At 41.5% G+C, this 16059-nt stretch overlaps 1 protein-coding gene across 3 annotated transcripts; it reads left to right on the top strand.

Annotated features, from left to right (window-relative positions):
• The first annotated feature begins 8726 nt into the window (after positions 1-8726).
• On the top strand, positions 8727-10311 carry LOC128739167 (pyridoxine/pyridoxamine 5'-phosphate oxidase-like). Of its 3 annotated transcripts, none has more exons than XM_053834596.1 (5): positions 8727-8847; positions 8934-9041; positions 9259-9415; positions 9491-9590; positions 9663-10311. In XM_053834596.1, the coding sequence occupies exons 2-5, from the start codon at positions 8996-8998 to the stop codon at positions 10083-10085; spliced, it is 726 nt and encodes a 241-aa protein (XP_053690571.1). In that variant the 5' UTR covers positions 8727-8847; positions 8934-8995; the 3' UTR covers positions 10086-10311. The 3 variants fall into 3 exon arrangements, with proteins under 3 accessions (XP_053690571.1, XP_053690569.1, XP_053690570.1); XM_053834594.1 differs by having other exon boundaries at positions 8727-8835; XM_053834595.1 differs by having other exon boundaries at positions 8741-8815; positions 8884-9041.
• The last annotated feature ends 5748 nt before the right edge of the window (positions 10312-16059 follow it).

The following is a 16059-nucleotide window of genomic DNA, read 5'->3' on the forward strand; positions in this document are numbered from 1 at the left end:
TTTTGCTCAAATTTTGCTTGTTTGTCTGTTTTTTTGAAAATTTATGCCCTAAATTTTTTATTTGGTGCTTAGGGATCCCCCTTCTGAGTTAGGGTGGTTCCAAAAATCAACATCCTTGCTGAGACCTTTTTTTTAAAAATTCATAACTTTTGATTCTCTCGACCGATTTTAATAATTTTGATACTAAATGAAAGATATGATCATGGACTTTTAAGAAAGATTATGGCCTAAATGAGCTTTCTGTGAAAAATATTGTAGCAAAACCCAAATTTTTGCTTACTTTTAAAATCATTGAATTTTAGTGTTTTCATGTTGTAATACCTGAAAAGATCCCAGTTTTTATTTTTATTTTTTACAGTTTGAGTTTTTTTGTAAGTCATGCTGACATCTCGCGTAGCTGTCAACGTTGGTCTATTGACAGGCGGGCAGTTGCGTCAATGTATACGGTTTGTCGGAGTTGTTATGGAGAGGTATTAGGAGCGGGATTGCGATTTTATTTGAATTTAAATTTAAATTAAGTATATTTAACTCAAGAAAGGTAATTTGAATAGAATTTAAATCTTTAAGCAAAATATTTATTTTAAATTACATTAGGCCATTGCAAATCATTTTCAAAGTTTTTGTCATCCCCCCCCCCTTGGAAATTAGCTTGAAAAATCGGGGGGCAAAAAAATAATTTGTAGGATATGAGTTAATTTTTTTAATAAAATCAATTGTCTGTGGGCTCTACAGCTTGAAAAACTCGAAAAATGAGTGTACGAGTTGAGTTAACGCTTCTAGCAAGTAATAGAAATAAAAGTTCAAACAGTGGAATTTCCGAAACTTGGCCAAAAAAATTTTCTTTCGTTTTTGTCTTTTTGTTCGTAGATTTTTGCATGAAAAATAACAACGAAGGGTATGTTGCCACATCGTCGTAATTGCCTATTCCCGTCCTATCCAACACAAATTATTAAAAATATCAGCATTTTTATGACCCACAATGCAAAACTAGTTATTCCCTAATATTTTAATTTGTTGTCTATCACATGCGATCAATCAAAGTGAGCTGAGATCTATTTAAATGCCCAACACCGGAGGGACAAAAACTTTTTTAAATATTTTTGGAGTGATTCGCGTTTGGATCTCAACTAGCAAATTGTAAATAAATCGTTTTATTACACCATCAGCTTAAAAAATCCGATAATATCCTTGGCAAGAATCCTTTCTTCTGTTTTAATCGTTACTTACTTACTTACTTACTTACTTACTTACTTAATTGGCCTAACGGCTTATGACAAGGCCTGCGCATTATAATTTCTCCATCTGTTTCGGTCCATGGCAGCTGATCTCCAGTTCCGCGGGCACCCAGTGCTCGCCAGATCTCGCTCCACCTGGTCTTGCCACCTCGCTCGCTGTGCCCCTCTTCGTCTTGTTCCTACCGGATTTGATGCGAAAACCATTTTTGCAGGATAGTTGTCCGGCATTCTAGCAACATGTCCTGCCCAACGTATCCGTCCAGCTTTAACCACTTTCTGAATACTTGGTTCGCCGTAGAGACGCGCGAGCTCGTGGTTCATTCTTTGCCTCCATACACCGTTCTCTTGCACTCCGCCAAAGATGGTTCTTAGCACCCGCCGTTCGAAAACTCCGAGTGCTCGTAGGTCCTTTTCTGGCAGTGTCCACGTTTCGTGGCCGTAGAGGATCAACGGTCTAATTAGCGTTTTGTACAGTGTGCACTTTGTACAGGGGCTCAAATAGTTCGACCGCAAGTGTTTGTGGAGTCCGTAGTAGGCCCGACTTCCGCTGATAATACGTCTTTTAATCTCACGGCTGGTATTGTTGTCCTCTGTTGCCAGCGAGCCAAGGTATACGAACTCGTCGACTACCTCGAACTCATCCCCGTCGATTACCACGGTACTGCCCAAGCGAGCCCTGTCGCGCTCGGTCCCGCCCGCCAGCATATTCTTCGTTTTAGACGTATTTATCTGCAATCCAATCTTCTCTGCTTCGCGTTTCAGTCTGGTGTACTGATCTTCCACCGCCTCAAATGTTCTGCCGACAGCATCCACGTCGTCAGTAAAGCAGATAAATTGACTGGATTTATTGAAAACCGTGCCCCGCATTTCGATCGCCGCTCGTCTTATAACACCTTCAAGCGCAATGTTGAATAGCAGGCAGGAAAGACCATCTCCTTGTCGAAGTACTCTGTGAGATTCGAATGGGTCCGACAATCCACCCGAGATTCTCAAACAGCACTGGATCCCATCCATCGTAGCCATGATAAGTCTAGTAAGCTTACCCGGAAAGCCGTTTTCGTCCAAAATTTTCCATAGCTCTTGTCGGTTTACGCTATCATATGCGGCTTTGAAATCGATGAACAGGTGGTGCGTGGGGACTCGGAATTCGCGGCACTTCTGGAGGATCTGCCGCAGGGTGACGATTTGGTCTGTTGTAGACCGACCCTCCATGAAGCCGGCCTGGCAACTTCCCACAAATCTATTGGTTATTGGCGATAGTCGATGAAAGAGGACTTGGGACAGCACTTTGTAGGCGGCATTCAGGATAGTGATGGCTCGGTAGTTCTCACAATCCAGCTTATCACCTTTCTTGTAGATAGGGCAGATAACCCCGTCTTTCCACTCCTCCGGTAGTCGTTCCGTATCCCAAATCTTGACAATCAATTGATGCAGACAGCCGGCCAACTTGTCCGGGCCCATTTTAATAAGTTCCGCTCCAATGCCATCCTTTTCCGCTGCTTTGTTGTTCTTCAGCCGCTGGATGGCTTCTTTAACTTCCCTTATCGATGGGGGTGGCACATCTTCGTCGCTTGCTGCACCAATGTGGTCACTTCCTCCGATATCATGGTCTTCCGCCTGCACGCCATTCAGGTGTTCATCGTAGTGCTGCTTCCACCTTTCTATCACCGCACGGTCATCAGTCAAGATACCTCCATCTTTATCTCTGCACATTTCGGCCCGCGGCACGAAGCCGTTGCGAGATCCGTTGAGTCTCTGATAGAACTTCCGTGTGTCGTGAAAGCGGTACAGCTGTTCGCTTTCTTCGCGCTCCTTCTCCTCTTGGTGGCGCTTCTTTTCCTTGAAGAGTCGGGTTTGCTGCCTCCGCTTCTGTTTGTATCGCTCCACATTCTGACGGGTGGCTCTACGCAGCATTTGTACCCGCGCTGCGTTCTTCTCATCCAATATCTGCTGGCATTCCTCGTCAAACCATTCGTTACGTCGATTCGGTGCCACACTGCCTAGGACGTTCTCCGCTACGCTGTTAATGGTTGCTTTCACGGCATTCCAACAGTCTTCAAGAGGGGCTTCATCCAGCTCACCCAGCTCACAGGTTTCGAGAGATAACGCGTAGTTTTCGGCGACCACCGGTTGCTTCAGTCGCGCTAGATTATACCGTGGCGGGCGGCGGTATCGTATGTTGTTCACAACAGATAGTTTTTGACGTATCCTTACCATCACTAGGTAGTGATCCGAATCAATGTTAGCGCCCGGATAGGTTCTGACGTCGATAATGTCTGAAAAGTGCCGACCATCTATCAGAACGTGGTCGATTTGTGATTCCGTCTGGTTGGGTGATCTCCAAGTGTACCGATGGTAGAGGTTATGCTGGAAGAAGGTACTACGTATGGCCATGTTCTTGGAGGCGGCGAAGTCGACAAGTCTGCTTTAATCGTTAGAATTATTTAAAACAAGTTTTTAGTGATGGGCGATAGAAGTGTTTAATCAAAACAAAAGACAATTTGCAGTTTAGCCCTTTTCATTGTTATAAAGTAATAGGCTTATTTGCAAATCGTTTTGTAAACAGGCGATAGTAAAGAGCGAAACTGCGTTGTTTTCAAAACACAGGCGCATTGTAAACAGGCGAAACTAAATAAAAAAAATCAAAACAGGGTTGGGAGAATCTCATTGTCAAAATGCTTTGAGGCTCATTCCAAGGGGTAAATTATAAAACTTAGATTTTGAGCTTGAATGCACAAATTTTATGCAATATTGTTGTGAAAATATAAGATTGATTTATTGTACACCAATTTATGTCTTTAAACTTGATTTTTGTTACATTTATTTAAATTTAAATTGACTTGAAAATGTACTGGCAAATTATCACAGTGATATTCCTCATTGTTTATACTTTGCCTTATTTAAATTAGCAAAGATATTATAAGATTAATCAATTAGATTGGTTAGATTTAGTTTATAATACAAAATATAGAAATTTAAATGAAAATTTAGCTCTCGTGCATTGTGACCTACGATTAAGGGGTTACATATTACAGCAATGTTGTACAGGCGATCGAGACCAGCTAAGTAAATAATGCACGAACACGGTTTTCTGGATAAATAAACTCATGCGACTGATCAGAGCTACGTATGTATCGTGCGATGTGTTTCGTGTGCAATTCGGAGACACTCTCGGGTTGCTTCGAGTCGCGGCGAGGGTTGAGACAAGGTGACAGCTTATTCGCGTTGACCAACGTAAGCTGCTGCCACCTCCAAAAGTTTACTGTAGGGGTGAAGCAAAATAGGAATTTGTTAAAGAGCGCAAGAGATCGCAACATTTTGGCAGATTTTCACCCGCAATGGGAATTTCGATGCGTGTGCTGTGATCGTGTGATCGATTAAGGGGGGACCCTACTCTGGAAAGTCGGGAAAATCGAATTTTATTTTTTTGCATTTTCAAGACGCTTATACCTTCAGAAATGTCATGCCAAAAGGATTTTTTTGATATCTGATCTCGTTGAAAGCTTACGGAAAATATTGTGGAGTCACCTCAAGAGAAGTCCATTGCTGTACATTTCTTTAGCTGGCGGTTCGTGTATCTCTGAATCTAGTCGGCCGATTTGGCTGAATTTTTTTTTCAGCATATAAAAATGAATTATCTAAAATGATATCTCAATTTTTCAATTTTTTATGAGCACTTAATTGACGATTTTTGATGGAAAACACCTTTCTTTTGGAAAAATAGCCGCCATTTTGGTAGTTTTTCGAATTTTCTAAAACCGCTTCGTAACAATTTAGGTATTGACTTAAAGCTTCAAGATCATCCTTGCAATCCGTTCTACGATACTCCGTTGGTTCCCGGCACGTACCGCCAGCAAGGAACTATTTTCTAGAAGGCATTCAAGCGCCCACCTGCCACCTACTGGTGTAATCACTATTCTGATATTCAAAAAATACAAAATATATCTTCAAATATACCTTAACCAATAACCAAAATACCCCAACACTTAACTACAATTCTAGCATCTGAAAAAAATTTACGAAAATCTATTATTTTTCGGTTTTCCAGAGTAGGGTCCCCCCTTAATGCCGTCAACGCGAATCCTGCATGGTGTTCAACCTTAAAGGAGTAATCCGACGTGCGGGCGACGATACGAGAGTCACGATTTTCACCAAGGGTAGTCAATTACTAGGTTTTGGAAATGACTTTGATACAAAATCGCTAGGAATTTGGGGATGACGGAGGCATTCCACGCCAGACTGAAAAAATAAAAAAACGTTTTGGTACTTGACATAATGTTGTCAGTTCTTAAAATGCTCTATTAAAATAACAATTCAGTTTTTATATGCACAAGAGATTTTTTGCCAAAAAAAATGATAATAAGCTCTTTCTTTGATTTTTACGCTGCTTTCAAATATCTGTCGTGAACCATGAACCAGCAGTTTTAGGTACGTTTGATTTGTGTGGGAGCTGTCACATTGTTACCGGGTTGGTATTCATACAGAGCCGTATTATAACCGAACACTACAGCTTTAGCATATTTTTCCAACACAGATATCAGATTTGCCGAGGTTTGATCGTCTCGCAGTAAAGAATTTGCGATGTGTTGGGACAATAAACTCTCATTTTTTCTGGCACACTTCCCTAACACAGACATCAAATTGGACTAGGTTTAATCGCGTTCGTAAGAAATCTGTTGGCACGAGGGGGCTTTGTTACTCTCTATGGCGTACTTCCCAAGCAAGGACATCAAAATGGTCTAGTTTGAACCGCGGTGTTAAGAAATCTTGTTGAAATGAGGTAGCTTGGTCACTTGTTTTGGCTTACTTCCCAAACACAGATATCAAATTGGTATAGGTTTAGATCATCGTAAAGAATCTTCCAACCAATCACGAAGCGACAATTCTGGTAAAACATAGGTTCATTATTTTCAATTTTTCAATAGTTCAACATCAAGAATCCATACTTTTCTTCATTTGGGTCAATTCTTAGAAGATTTTCCGATCGATTGGTGTAAGAATATTGAATATCGATCGGAAAACCGCCGAGCTATTAGCGCTCAAAACCTTTCATTTTTCGTGACGCTCGCATTTTTCGATTTTTTGGAATGACACCCTAACTCAAAACTTGCCGTAAGACGTAGTCCTACGTCAAAAATGCAGGAAATCGATTAGTGGTGGTTTCATCCTGCGCAGACTTCGGAAAGTAGTTCATTTTGTCCGCTGTTTTTCCCCAAAAACCACGATAAAAGCTAATTAAACAGTGTAACTTATTTGCCGCTCGTGAAACAAACACAAATAGCTTCCAAATTTTGTCAAAACATTAGAAGAATCAAATTCCATCCATTCCATACTGTGCGAAATGCAGGAATAGTCCATTTTGCCCATTCACCCCCATATACATAGATAACCTAATTAAAGCGATTAAAACTAACTCAAAGGTAAGAACAGTCTTCAAAAAAAATGTATATTTTACCATACTGAATAACTTTGGAGAACAGTTGAAAGCAATAAATTAATTGGATGCGGAGTTATTGTGCAGAATTGATTTTTAAGTGTACTTTTTAAATAAATCATTATATCTCGCAACTAGCAAAAGATAGATAGCTACTACGTTCAGCAAAGTTGCTCATTTTAGTGTGTTCTATATTTTTTCTGAAGAAAGAAATTGTTTTGGACGTATTCAAAAACCCAAAAGTATGTATCACCCTGATAGATAAATATAAAGTCATCTTGATAGTTTGAAAAGATGCGCTGTATTTTATTGATAAACTTCTCCAAAGACACCATCGTTGAAAAATTACGATTTTTTTTTCGCAATTCATTTTCGTGAATTCATCACGGTACTAAATCGATGACAATCAACTCTCCTGATGTCTTTAGAGTAAATTGGTACTATTCGATTTTATTCCCCTGTCTTTGAATTAGTTTCAATCGCTCTAATTATGTTTTACTATGTATTTAGGGGTGATTTGGGCAAAATGGACTGTACCTGCATTTCGCACAGTATGGAATGGATGGGATTTGATTCTTCTGATGTTTTGATAAAATTTGGAAGCTATTTGAGTTCGTTTCACGGCCGGCAAATAAGTTTTTATACTGTTTAATTAGCCTTCAACATGATTTTTGGGGAAAATAGGGCAAAATGGACCACTTCCCGAAGTCTGCGCAGGATGAAACCATCACCAATTCTGCACTCATTTCCTGCATTTTTACATAAGAATAGGTATCTTGTAAGATTCCAAACCAGCGTCTTTTAATTACGAGCTCGTTTTTGGCCATTGTGCAATGGAAGAAGCGCTTGATAAGTTGCTATACAACAAAAAAGTCCCTTAAGCGTACGAAGAAAACAATGTACATTGTACATTGCAATGTACAGAACACTCATTAGTCCGGTAGTTTTTCATGGGCTTGAAGCTGTGACGCTGTTCATGGAGGCTATATAAACGTAAAGGCCGTTTTCGAACGGAAGCCGCTGTAGACAGTTTAGGAATGCGATCGTGGCTGTCTGATTTGGCTTCGCAGCTTCGTCTCCACTACTTTTTGCGACTACCGTACCGTCTTTAACAACACAACCAAGTCAGTTTCGCTGAGAAACCCTGGTCAAGCATAATTCCTTATTACTTCTCATGCTTTACTGAACCGTACGTTGCTTTAAAGTCTTTAAATAGATCGTTGGTCTGCAAGTTGAATTTTCGATATTTATAGAGTCTGTCACAATCGCAAGCATTTGGTCCGTTGTAGGGCGTTCAACCTAACAGTAGGTTGAAATCACTCAGTATCGTCTCAAATGTCATAAAATTTCTGAGTAAAAATCTGTCCTTATTCAAAGTGTTTTCTACTAATTGATGGTTGCAAATCAGTTACCTTTATTTGATGTTTTCATTCCGACTTCTTCTATCAAGCGGTTTCCACCCAATTTAGATTTGAGTATATTTAAAGCAAAGTCGTGGGCTTAAACCGTCATTAGACATTACCCTTCTTTATCGATAGACTTCGCAGCCGGCTGTTTAGATTACAGGAAAATTACGGGGCCAGTGTAACGATCCTACTGACTCTATCAAGCAAGCACCGCCTAGCCGAGATTCGAACATGCGACGACTGGCTTGTTAGACCAGCATCGTACCTCGAAGTGGGCGGTATATTTGAGATTATTTAATGCCATTGCCTGCGAACTAGTTTATCCCGTCTTTCCGGTTCCGGTCCTATCCAATTCAATAAAACTTTCGAACATACCTATCTTGTCTAATCATCAAAATTTAACCAAGCTCATGATGTCAGATTGTATGAAAGCTACTACTAACGCTTCTCTGTACAATCAAGTATGAGAGGTCCGATACAAAGAAGCGTTTGTCAACACTGTGCCAAAGCTTGTTTACAATGTTCCACGCAATGTTTTTGTATATTGCGTCGAAACCTCGAAACGAATGCAAGTTGATTGAATTTGATACCCGAAAAGTAATACAAAATAGCTGATTCCTGGCTGATAATGTTGCAGTTATCTGACAGTTGTTGCAAAAAACAAATTTAGTAGTAATATTAATATTAAGAATATTAATGGTGTAAAAGTACATTAATTAGTCTGTCTAGTTGCTAGTGGTGTGAGTTGTGGATGTGGATGGTAATCTCAGTAGTAAATAATTAGCTAATACTTTTTGGTTCGTGTTAGGTTTTGATGATAAAGATACTGATTACGTCTTGTTTTCATCTGAATGGTAGACTTTTGATAACGGACTGCTACTTTGATAGAGCTTTTGCAGTTTGCCTTTTACATTCAACGAATGATATTGAAAACTTTCCGCAGAATGTCCAGCGTCGATATATCAGGTTAGTATATAACTATTGCTACGAAAAAATAGATTATTTTGTAAACCGGCTACTGACGGATCTAAATTTAAGCCAAATAGAGATATCGGAGATAACAACGTTGTATTGGGTTTCGAATAGCAATGAATTCATTGTTATCGTTAGCAATCTATGGTGTTATCACCGTCGAGAAACAATGTTTTTGGGTGAAACTCATTCTAGATTCTTTTCTTTTCAGCACTGCGTATTAAATACAAACAGAAAAAGGATATTTTCCACGAATCAAGCATAGAAGTGAAAGATCCACTGCACCTGTTTCGAAAATGGTTTGACGAAGCCTGCAACACACCGGAGATTATTGAACCGAACGCTATGTGCTTGGCAACAGCGACCAAGTGAGTTTTCATTTTTTCATAATATGTTTGTCATCTGCTTATCATGACAGTATTGTTGTTCTTTTCTGTTTCAAGGGATGCAGCCCCATCAGCTAGGTTTGTGCTTTTGAAGGATGTAAACGAACATGGATTCACATTCTTTACGAATTACGAAAGTCGAAAGGCGGAGGAATTGGTAAGTTTTAAGAGCACGCCTCAAATTGTGATAAAGGATTAAATTTCATTTCAAAATCATTTTTCAAATCAGGCTGAAAATTCCAAAGTGGCACTAGCATTCTACTGGCTGCCGTTGCGTCGTTCGGTACGCATCGAAGGAACAGCGGAGCGAATTTCACGTGCCGATTCGGAGGCTTACTTTCATCAGCGTCCGCGTGCCAGTCAGATCGGTGCTCTGGCTAGTCCACAAAGCAAACCGATTCCGAATCGTGAATTCCTCGACCTAAAGGAACAGAAAATCAAGACCGAACTTGGCCCCGACGGTGTAGTTCCACTGCCGAACTGGGGCGGCTATCTGGTACGACCGGCCACGGTTGAGTTCTGGCAGGGCCAAACTGATCGGCTGCATGATCGCATCCGATTCCGACGTGAGCTGCGGCCCGGGGAATCGGTCGACGGACATTTGCTGCATCAGGGGGAAAACGGCTGGATCTATGAACGATTGGCACCTTAAAAGGATTTTGTTTTTTCAGTACACAAAGTTGGGCTTCCACTTGGCAAAACTACATTTTTGAAAGCCGAGCATTGAATGTTTTTAAAGTTATATATTACATTAAGAAGTGTGTTTATTACAGCTGATCGCGGATGAACACCGCAAATTGAGTAGACAAAATTAATTTGAAAAGTTCTATTGATATTACTAGAAAGCGTTTTTCAATTGCTGTGAATAAAACTTCCAAATATGCATTACGTTAAAAATATTGACAAAGTAAGTAGTTCATTAAATAGTCATTTGATGACGTGTTTTCTATGTTCTTGGTTGGATGACTTATGGCGGACGGTCATTTCAAGATCAGTCATTTAACGTTAACTGTGCTGTGTTGCATTTTTTCGGACGGCAAAAGAGCGTAAAAGTGAACCTACGTCGAAGCTCCTTCTTCTGTAAGCACGAAACGATATTTTGGATGCCAAATGACACCACTGAGCAAACGATAAAACTACTTTCTAAAGCTGCTACTATATGTAGCCAAAGAACAATTTTGACTAGGACTACGTCTTTGTTTACTATACTGGGACTGGATAGCACTTTGTGAAAACGAAAACAGAAGTGTAACGTTTAAATGAAAGAGTTCAAATGCTATTAACTACTATAATACTGAACGAAACTGAACAAATTATGTGTCGTTGGATAGATAAAATGACCAGCAATTTTATAGAAAGGGTAAGAGACCAATTTTATGGAGGGCGTAAGAGGGAAGGTTCCCATACAAATGGAACACACATTTTCTCAAAACTCTAGAACTAATCAAGCAAATGGAACCAAATTTGGCTTGTGGGGGTTTTTGGAGGTATGAATTTATTTTATGATGGTTTGAGGAGGCACTAATGCATCTGCTGAGTGTTGGCAAAAATAACAGCCTTGTCAACCGGGAGCGTCTGACTCCAGGTTAGGAGCGGCTCGCGAGGGTGATTCCACTGCACGGTGAATCGCCGTTTCCATACCAGGTATGTGGCTGTATCCCAGGTTAGGAACGGCATACAACAGCGACTGATCCGGAGCGGACGGCTGAATTATGGAATGCTGTATCTCGCCAGCTATACCCAAAACAGTTGCCCTGTCCGCAAGACTAGGCATCGCAGCCCCAGTAAGGCAGTATGCTTAAACAACTTTCGCTAGGAGAAATTCAGAAAAGGAACTACAACCGGATTATCGGCATGGACCCAGGCAAAAGAAAAAGGACAACGATTATTGGAAACTTGGTACTTGGAATGTCAGGACTCTACTTGAACCGGCACGCAAGAGAGCTGCAGAAGATGAAGGTCGAGGTTGCAGCCATCCAGGAAGTGCGGTGTCCGAAGACGGGAGAACGTGAATTCCGCGCAGTAGATCCTATTGCGGGCACAACATTCAAGTATCACATCTACTACAGTGGCGGCGGTAAAGCAGAGCATGGAGTCGGATTCGTATTACATGGAAAACAAATGAAGCGTGTCATTAGGTGGAGGCCTATCAATGACCGTCTATGCGTGTTGGGAATTAAGGGCAAATTCTTTAACTTTAACTATTCTTTAACCCGCGTCTGATAAATGTGTACGCACCGACGAACGACCGACGAGGCGTTCTATGATTTTCTCGACAGGACAGGATATGGAGAATGCCCAAGACATGACATAAAAATAGTCATCGGGGATACAAATGCATAGGTAGGATGAGAAGAGTTCTTTCGTCCCGTTATTGGTAGAGAAAGCCTCCATCCTACCACAAACGACAATGGCCTGAGGCTAATCAACTTCGCTGCAGCCAGAGGAATGGTTATCTGTTAGTACCCATTTTGCCCGATGGAACATTCGGAAGCACACCTGGAAACACCCTAATGGAGAGGCTTGCTCTCAGATCGACCACGTTCTGGTTGATGGCCGCCACTTTTTTGATGACGCAGACGTGCGATCCTTCTGGGGATCAAACGTTGACTCGGACCACTATCTCGTAGTAAGCAAGATCCGCGCCCGGTTGTCCAACGTATTCAAACCAAAGCCAACGAGGAAGATACGACTGAACATTCGGTGGTTATCAGCGGAGGGAGTTGCTGCAGAGTACTCTCGGAAGACTGATTAGCAGATCGGTAAACATCTCGGAGAGAACTTGAACGAGCAGTGGAGACACATCCACGACACGATCACTACTACAGCACGGGAAGTGTTGGGTACTACTGCTGCAGCCACTTCCAGTGAGTGGTTTGACGCAGAGTGCCAGCGAGTGACTGATGAGAAGAATCGAGCCAGAAGTCACATTTTGGCTGCAACTGTGACACGCCAGAGCAGAGAGAGATACCGAGATACTAGAGCTGCCGAAAAGAGACTTCGCCGTCGTAAGAAACGTCAGCACTGGGATCGCGTTCTTGCGGAGGCGGAGAATTGCTTCGAGAGTCACGATACGAGAAGCTTCTTTAATACGATCAACGGAATCAGGAACCGGACCGTGCCAACTCCTGTTATGTGCAACGACAAGGAGGGGAACCTGATTACCGAAAGATCGGAGGTGGCTAGGCGTTGGAAACAATATTTCGATGCATTGTTGAATGGTGAACAAGATGGAACGGTCAGCACAAACAGGATAACGATAGAGGATGATGGACAAGCTGTGGATCAACCAACTTTGGACGAGGTAAGGAAAGCAGCCAGAGAGCTGAAAAACGGCAAAGCAGCTGGAAACGACGGCATCCCCAAAGTCGGGAGCGAACGGCTGTATGGTGCAATATATCAGGTTATACTAAAGGTATGGACTGAGGAGGAATTACCTACGAACTGGTTGGAAGGTCTCATATACCCAATTTACAAAAAGGGCCATCGACTCGAATGCAGCAATTATCGAGGTATTACCCTCCTTAATTCTGCATTCAAAATTCTCTCCCGCATCCTGTTTCTCAGACTGAGGCCATTGCAGGAAACCTTTGTTGGAGAATACCAGTGCGGTTTTCGAGAGGGACGCTCCATGGCGGACCAAATGTTCACCTTGCGACAGATCCTCGATAAATTCCGGGAATTCAACTTGCAGACTCATCATTTGTTTATAGACTTCAAGGCGGCGTACGATTCAGTTAAACGAAACGAGCTGTGGCAGATTATGCGTGAACATAAATAAATAAATAAATAACATAGTTTTCCAACAAAACTGATTAGGCTGATACGTGCTATCCTTGATGGTTCAAAATCAAGCGTCAGGATAGCGGCTGAGACATCGGACTCGTTTGTGACGTTAGATGGTTTGAAGAAGGTGACGGACTATAGAACTTGCTGTTCAACATTGCATTGGAAGGTGCTATTCGAAGGGCCGGCGTGCAGAGAAGCGGTGCCATCATCACGAAATCTCCTATGCTCCTAGGGTTCGCGGACGACATCGATATCATCGGTGTTAACCGTAGAACTGTGGAAGAAGCGTACACGCATTGTAAGGAGGAAGCTGCGAGGATAGGGCTTATCATAAATTCTGCCAAAACAAAGTATATTGTGGCTGGTAAACAGCGTGGTAGCCCTTCGGGTGTTGGAACTGCGGTGGTGATAGGTGGAGATACTTTTGAAATGGGTGACGAATTTGTTTACCTTGGTACGTTAGTGACTTGTGACAACGGTGTGAGCCGTGAAATAAAAAGGCGGATAGCGGCTGCCAACAGGGCCATCTACGGATTACGTACCCTGCTGAGGTCCCGTAGCCTACAACTCCGTACAAAACTCGCGCTCTAGAAGACGCTAATTCTCCCGGTGGTACTCTACGGCCACGAAGCGAGGACGTTAAAAGAGAGCGACCGACGAGCTCTTGGCGTTTCCGAGCGTAAGATTCTGCGATCAATTCTTGGCGACATATTAAACGAAGGAGTACGGCGCAGGCGCATGAATCATACCAAGGATGAGAGACCAGCGAAAACAATATTTAGCAGAGAACCCGACAGAGGCCGACGACTTCGAGGCACACCCCGTACCCGTTGGATAAGCGTTGTTGTGGAGGATGCTAGAACAGCGGGTATTAGGGGCGACTGGAGAGTGACAGCCCAAGACCGAGTAATGTGGAGACGGCTCCTGAATTCGGCATGGATTCAATAAGCGGACTGTCGCCGAAAAAATAAGTAAGTACAAATAGTAAAAATACACAACATTGATGAACATAGTATACCTACATGATTTATAAAACTTTTCAGCCTGCTTGAAACTATTCTGATTCTATGGGGAGAGTTTTTGCATAAAATGGTGCCTTCTTGCGAGTAATTCGGGGTCAAATTAGATAGAGGCTCTATCTTTGCTTGTTTAGGAACTATAGAAATTTTACTATAAAAATACCCTAATTTGACCCCGATTTACTCGCAAAAGGCATCATTTTATTCAAAAACTCTTCCCATAGAATCAGAATAGTTTCAAGCAGGCTGAAAAGTTTTATAAATCATGTTTAAACGCACAAAAGTTAAATAAAATTATAGGCTCACAAAATCGGGATAAAAAGCTGATAAAATCGGGGGTAGACAAAATCAGGAGCTGACAAAATCGGAACATTACTGTACTCGTAGCTTCCTCCTTAGGATGCATATAAGCCTCTTCCGCAGCTCTACGGTTAGCATCGATGACATTGATGTTATCCGCGTACCCTAGGAGAATGTGAGATTTCGTAATGATGGTACCGCTTCTCTGCAAACCGGCCCTTCGAATAGCACCTTCCAATGCAACGTTGAATAGCAAATTCGATATCCCGTCCGGTTTTGAGCTAAAAATGCTCATGCCCAATATCTAATACCTATCAACGATAAATCAGAAAACGTAAAAAAACAACCACAAGATTCACATCACTTTCATTACCTTTTCTGACAAGACATCAGTTACGAACATATTGCATCAGCATGCCGATACAATCCTTTTAAATGGGCGTGTCGTAGTGTTCTTTCACAAACCGGTTTACTTTCAGGACCTCACATTAGTCTAGGTTTAAGCGACAACAATTATTCCTGTTGCAACTGAACTGGGAAAACTGATGTATCACTGTGTTCGTAAATGGGAAAAATCGAAATTCTAGTACTTAAGATAAGTATCTAACTATCGTCTGTGCCTGGGAAAGGTAAGGCGATCAGACTAAACATGTATGGGTAAATTTGGCCTTGAAACTTTTCGTTGATTTTCACCGCTGATCAATTGAAAACTCTTCTAGTTCGTATGAGGAACGTCCAGCTTTTGAAGCTTCAATGAAATTCGTCTTTTTATCTGCGCGATGAATACCGCTTATTCGTTATGGGATTTATACACTAAAATTATTATTTTTTTCTGACACGTTCAATTGTTGGGTGAAGAGAATCTACTTCCTTGTGAGAATGGCCCGTAACTATAAATGTTGTGAATAGTCACCAGTCGTACAGTCCTACGGCTGAAGATTTTTTGAAACGGATTTTGACCACTACATCTGTCGGAATACAATAATATGGATGCAGGACTGCCAGACTCGTTGTACATTTCATTTGGTGCCCAAGGGTCCTGTGTTTACCTCGGAACGATTGAAATGTTGTAATGTTAGGTTGAGCGATTATAACTGCTATAAAAAGCTTTACCACAAGTCAAGTGTGGTGTTGAGATCGAGAGGCACTTTTACAGATCGAATGAAACCGTACAAACACTACTGACTGGAGGCGTCGTTCTTCTAACTTTTGATATCTTCTCGCATCATATCTTATACAGCCCTCGCGACATAGGCTAGTTCGGATGCATTCATCGAATGAAACAACTTCTTAGCTGTGCTGTCTACAGTTTTTTGCTTTGTTTATTTCAGTGAGTTTAACGAAAAATACTTATTTGATCCTTTTTTCTCCTGTTTTTTTTCTTGTACAGTATATGCACTGCAAATGTTTGAGGGAACATAGGTTTGTTTTTTTTTCTAGCAAATTTACAGTTTGGTATTAGGTAGTGGGGATTGTTTTTCCTAGTTTGGGACCAACAACGGGGTTTTGTGTCATTTT

Source organism: Sabethes cyaneus, chromosome 3 (assembly GCF_943734655.1).
Source record: "Sabethes cyaneus chromosome 3, idSabCyanKW18_F2, whole genome shotgun sequence".
NCBI classification, from domain to species: domain Eukaryota; kingdom Metazoa; phylum Arthropoda; class Insecta; order Diptera; family Culicidae; genus Sabethes; species Sabethes cyaneus.

Bases quoted from the DNA above. Each gene is read 5' to 3' on its own strand.
- LOC128739167 (XM_053834596.1), top strand. From the start codon at position 8,996: ATGATATTGAAAACTTTCCGCAGAATGTCCAGCGTCGATATATCAG. The intron at 9,042-9,258 runs GTTAGTATATAA...TTTTCTTTTCAG, and splicing joins GTCCAGCGTCGATATATCAG to CACTGCGTATTAAATACAAA. The intron at 9,416-9,490 runs GTGAGTTTTCAT...TTCTGTTTCAAG, and splicing joins TGCTTGGCAACAGCGACCAA to GGATGCAGCCCCATCAGCTA.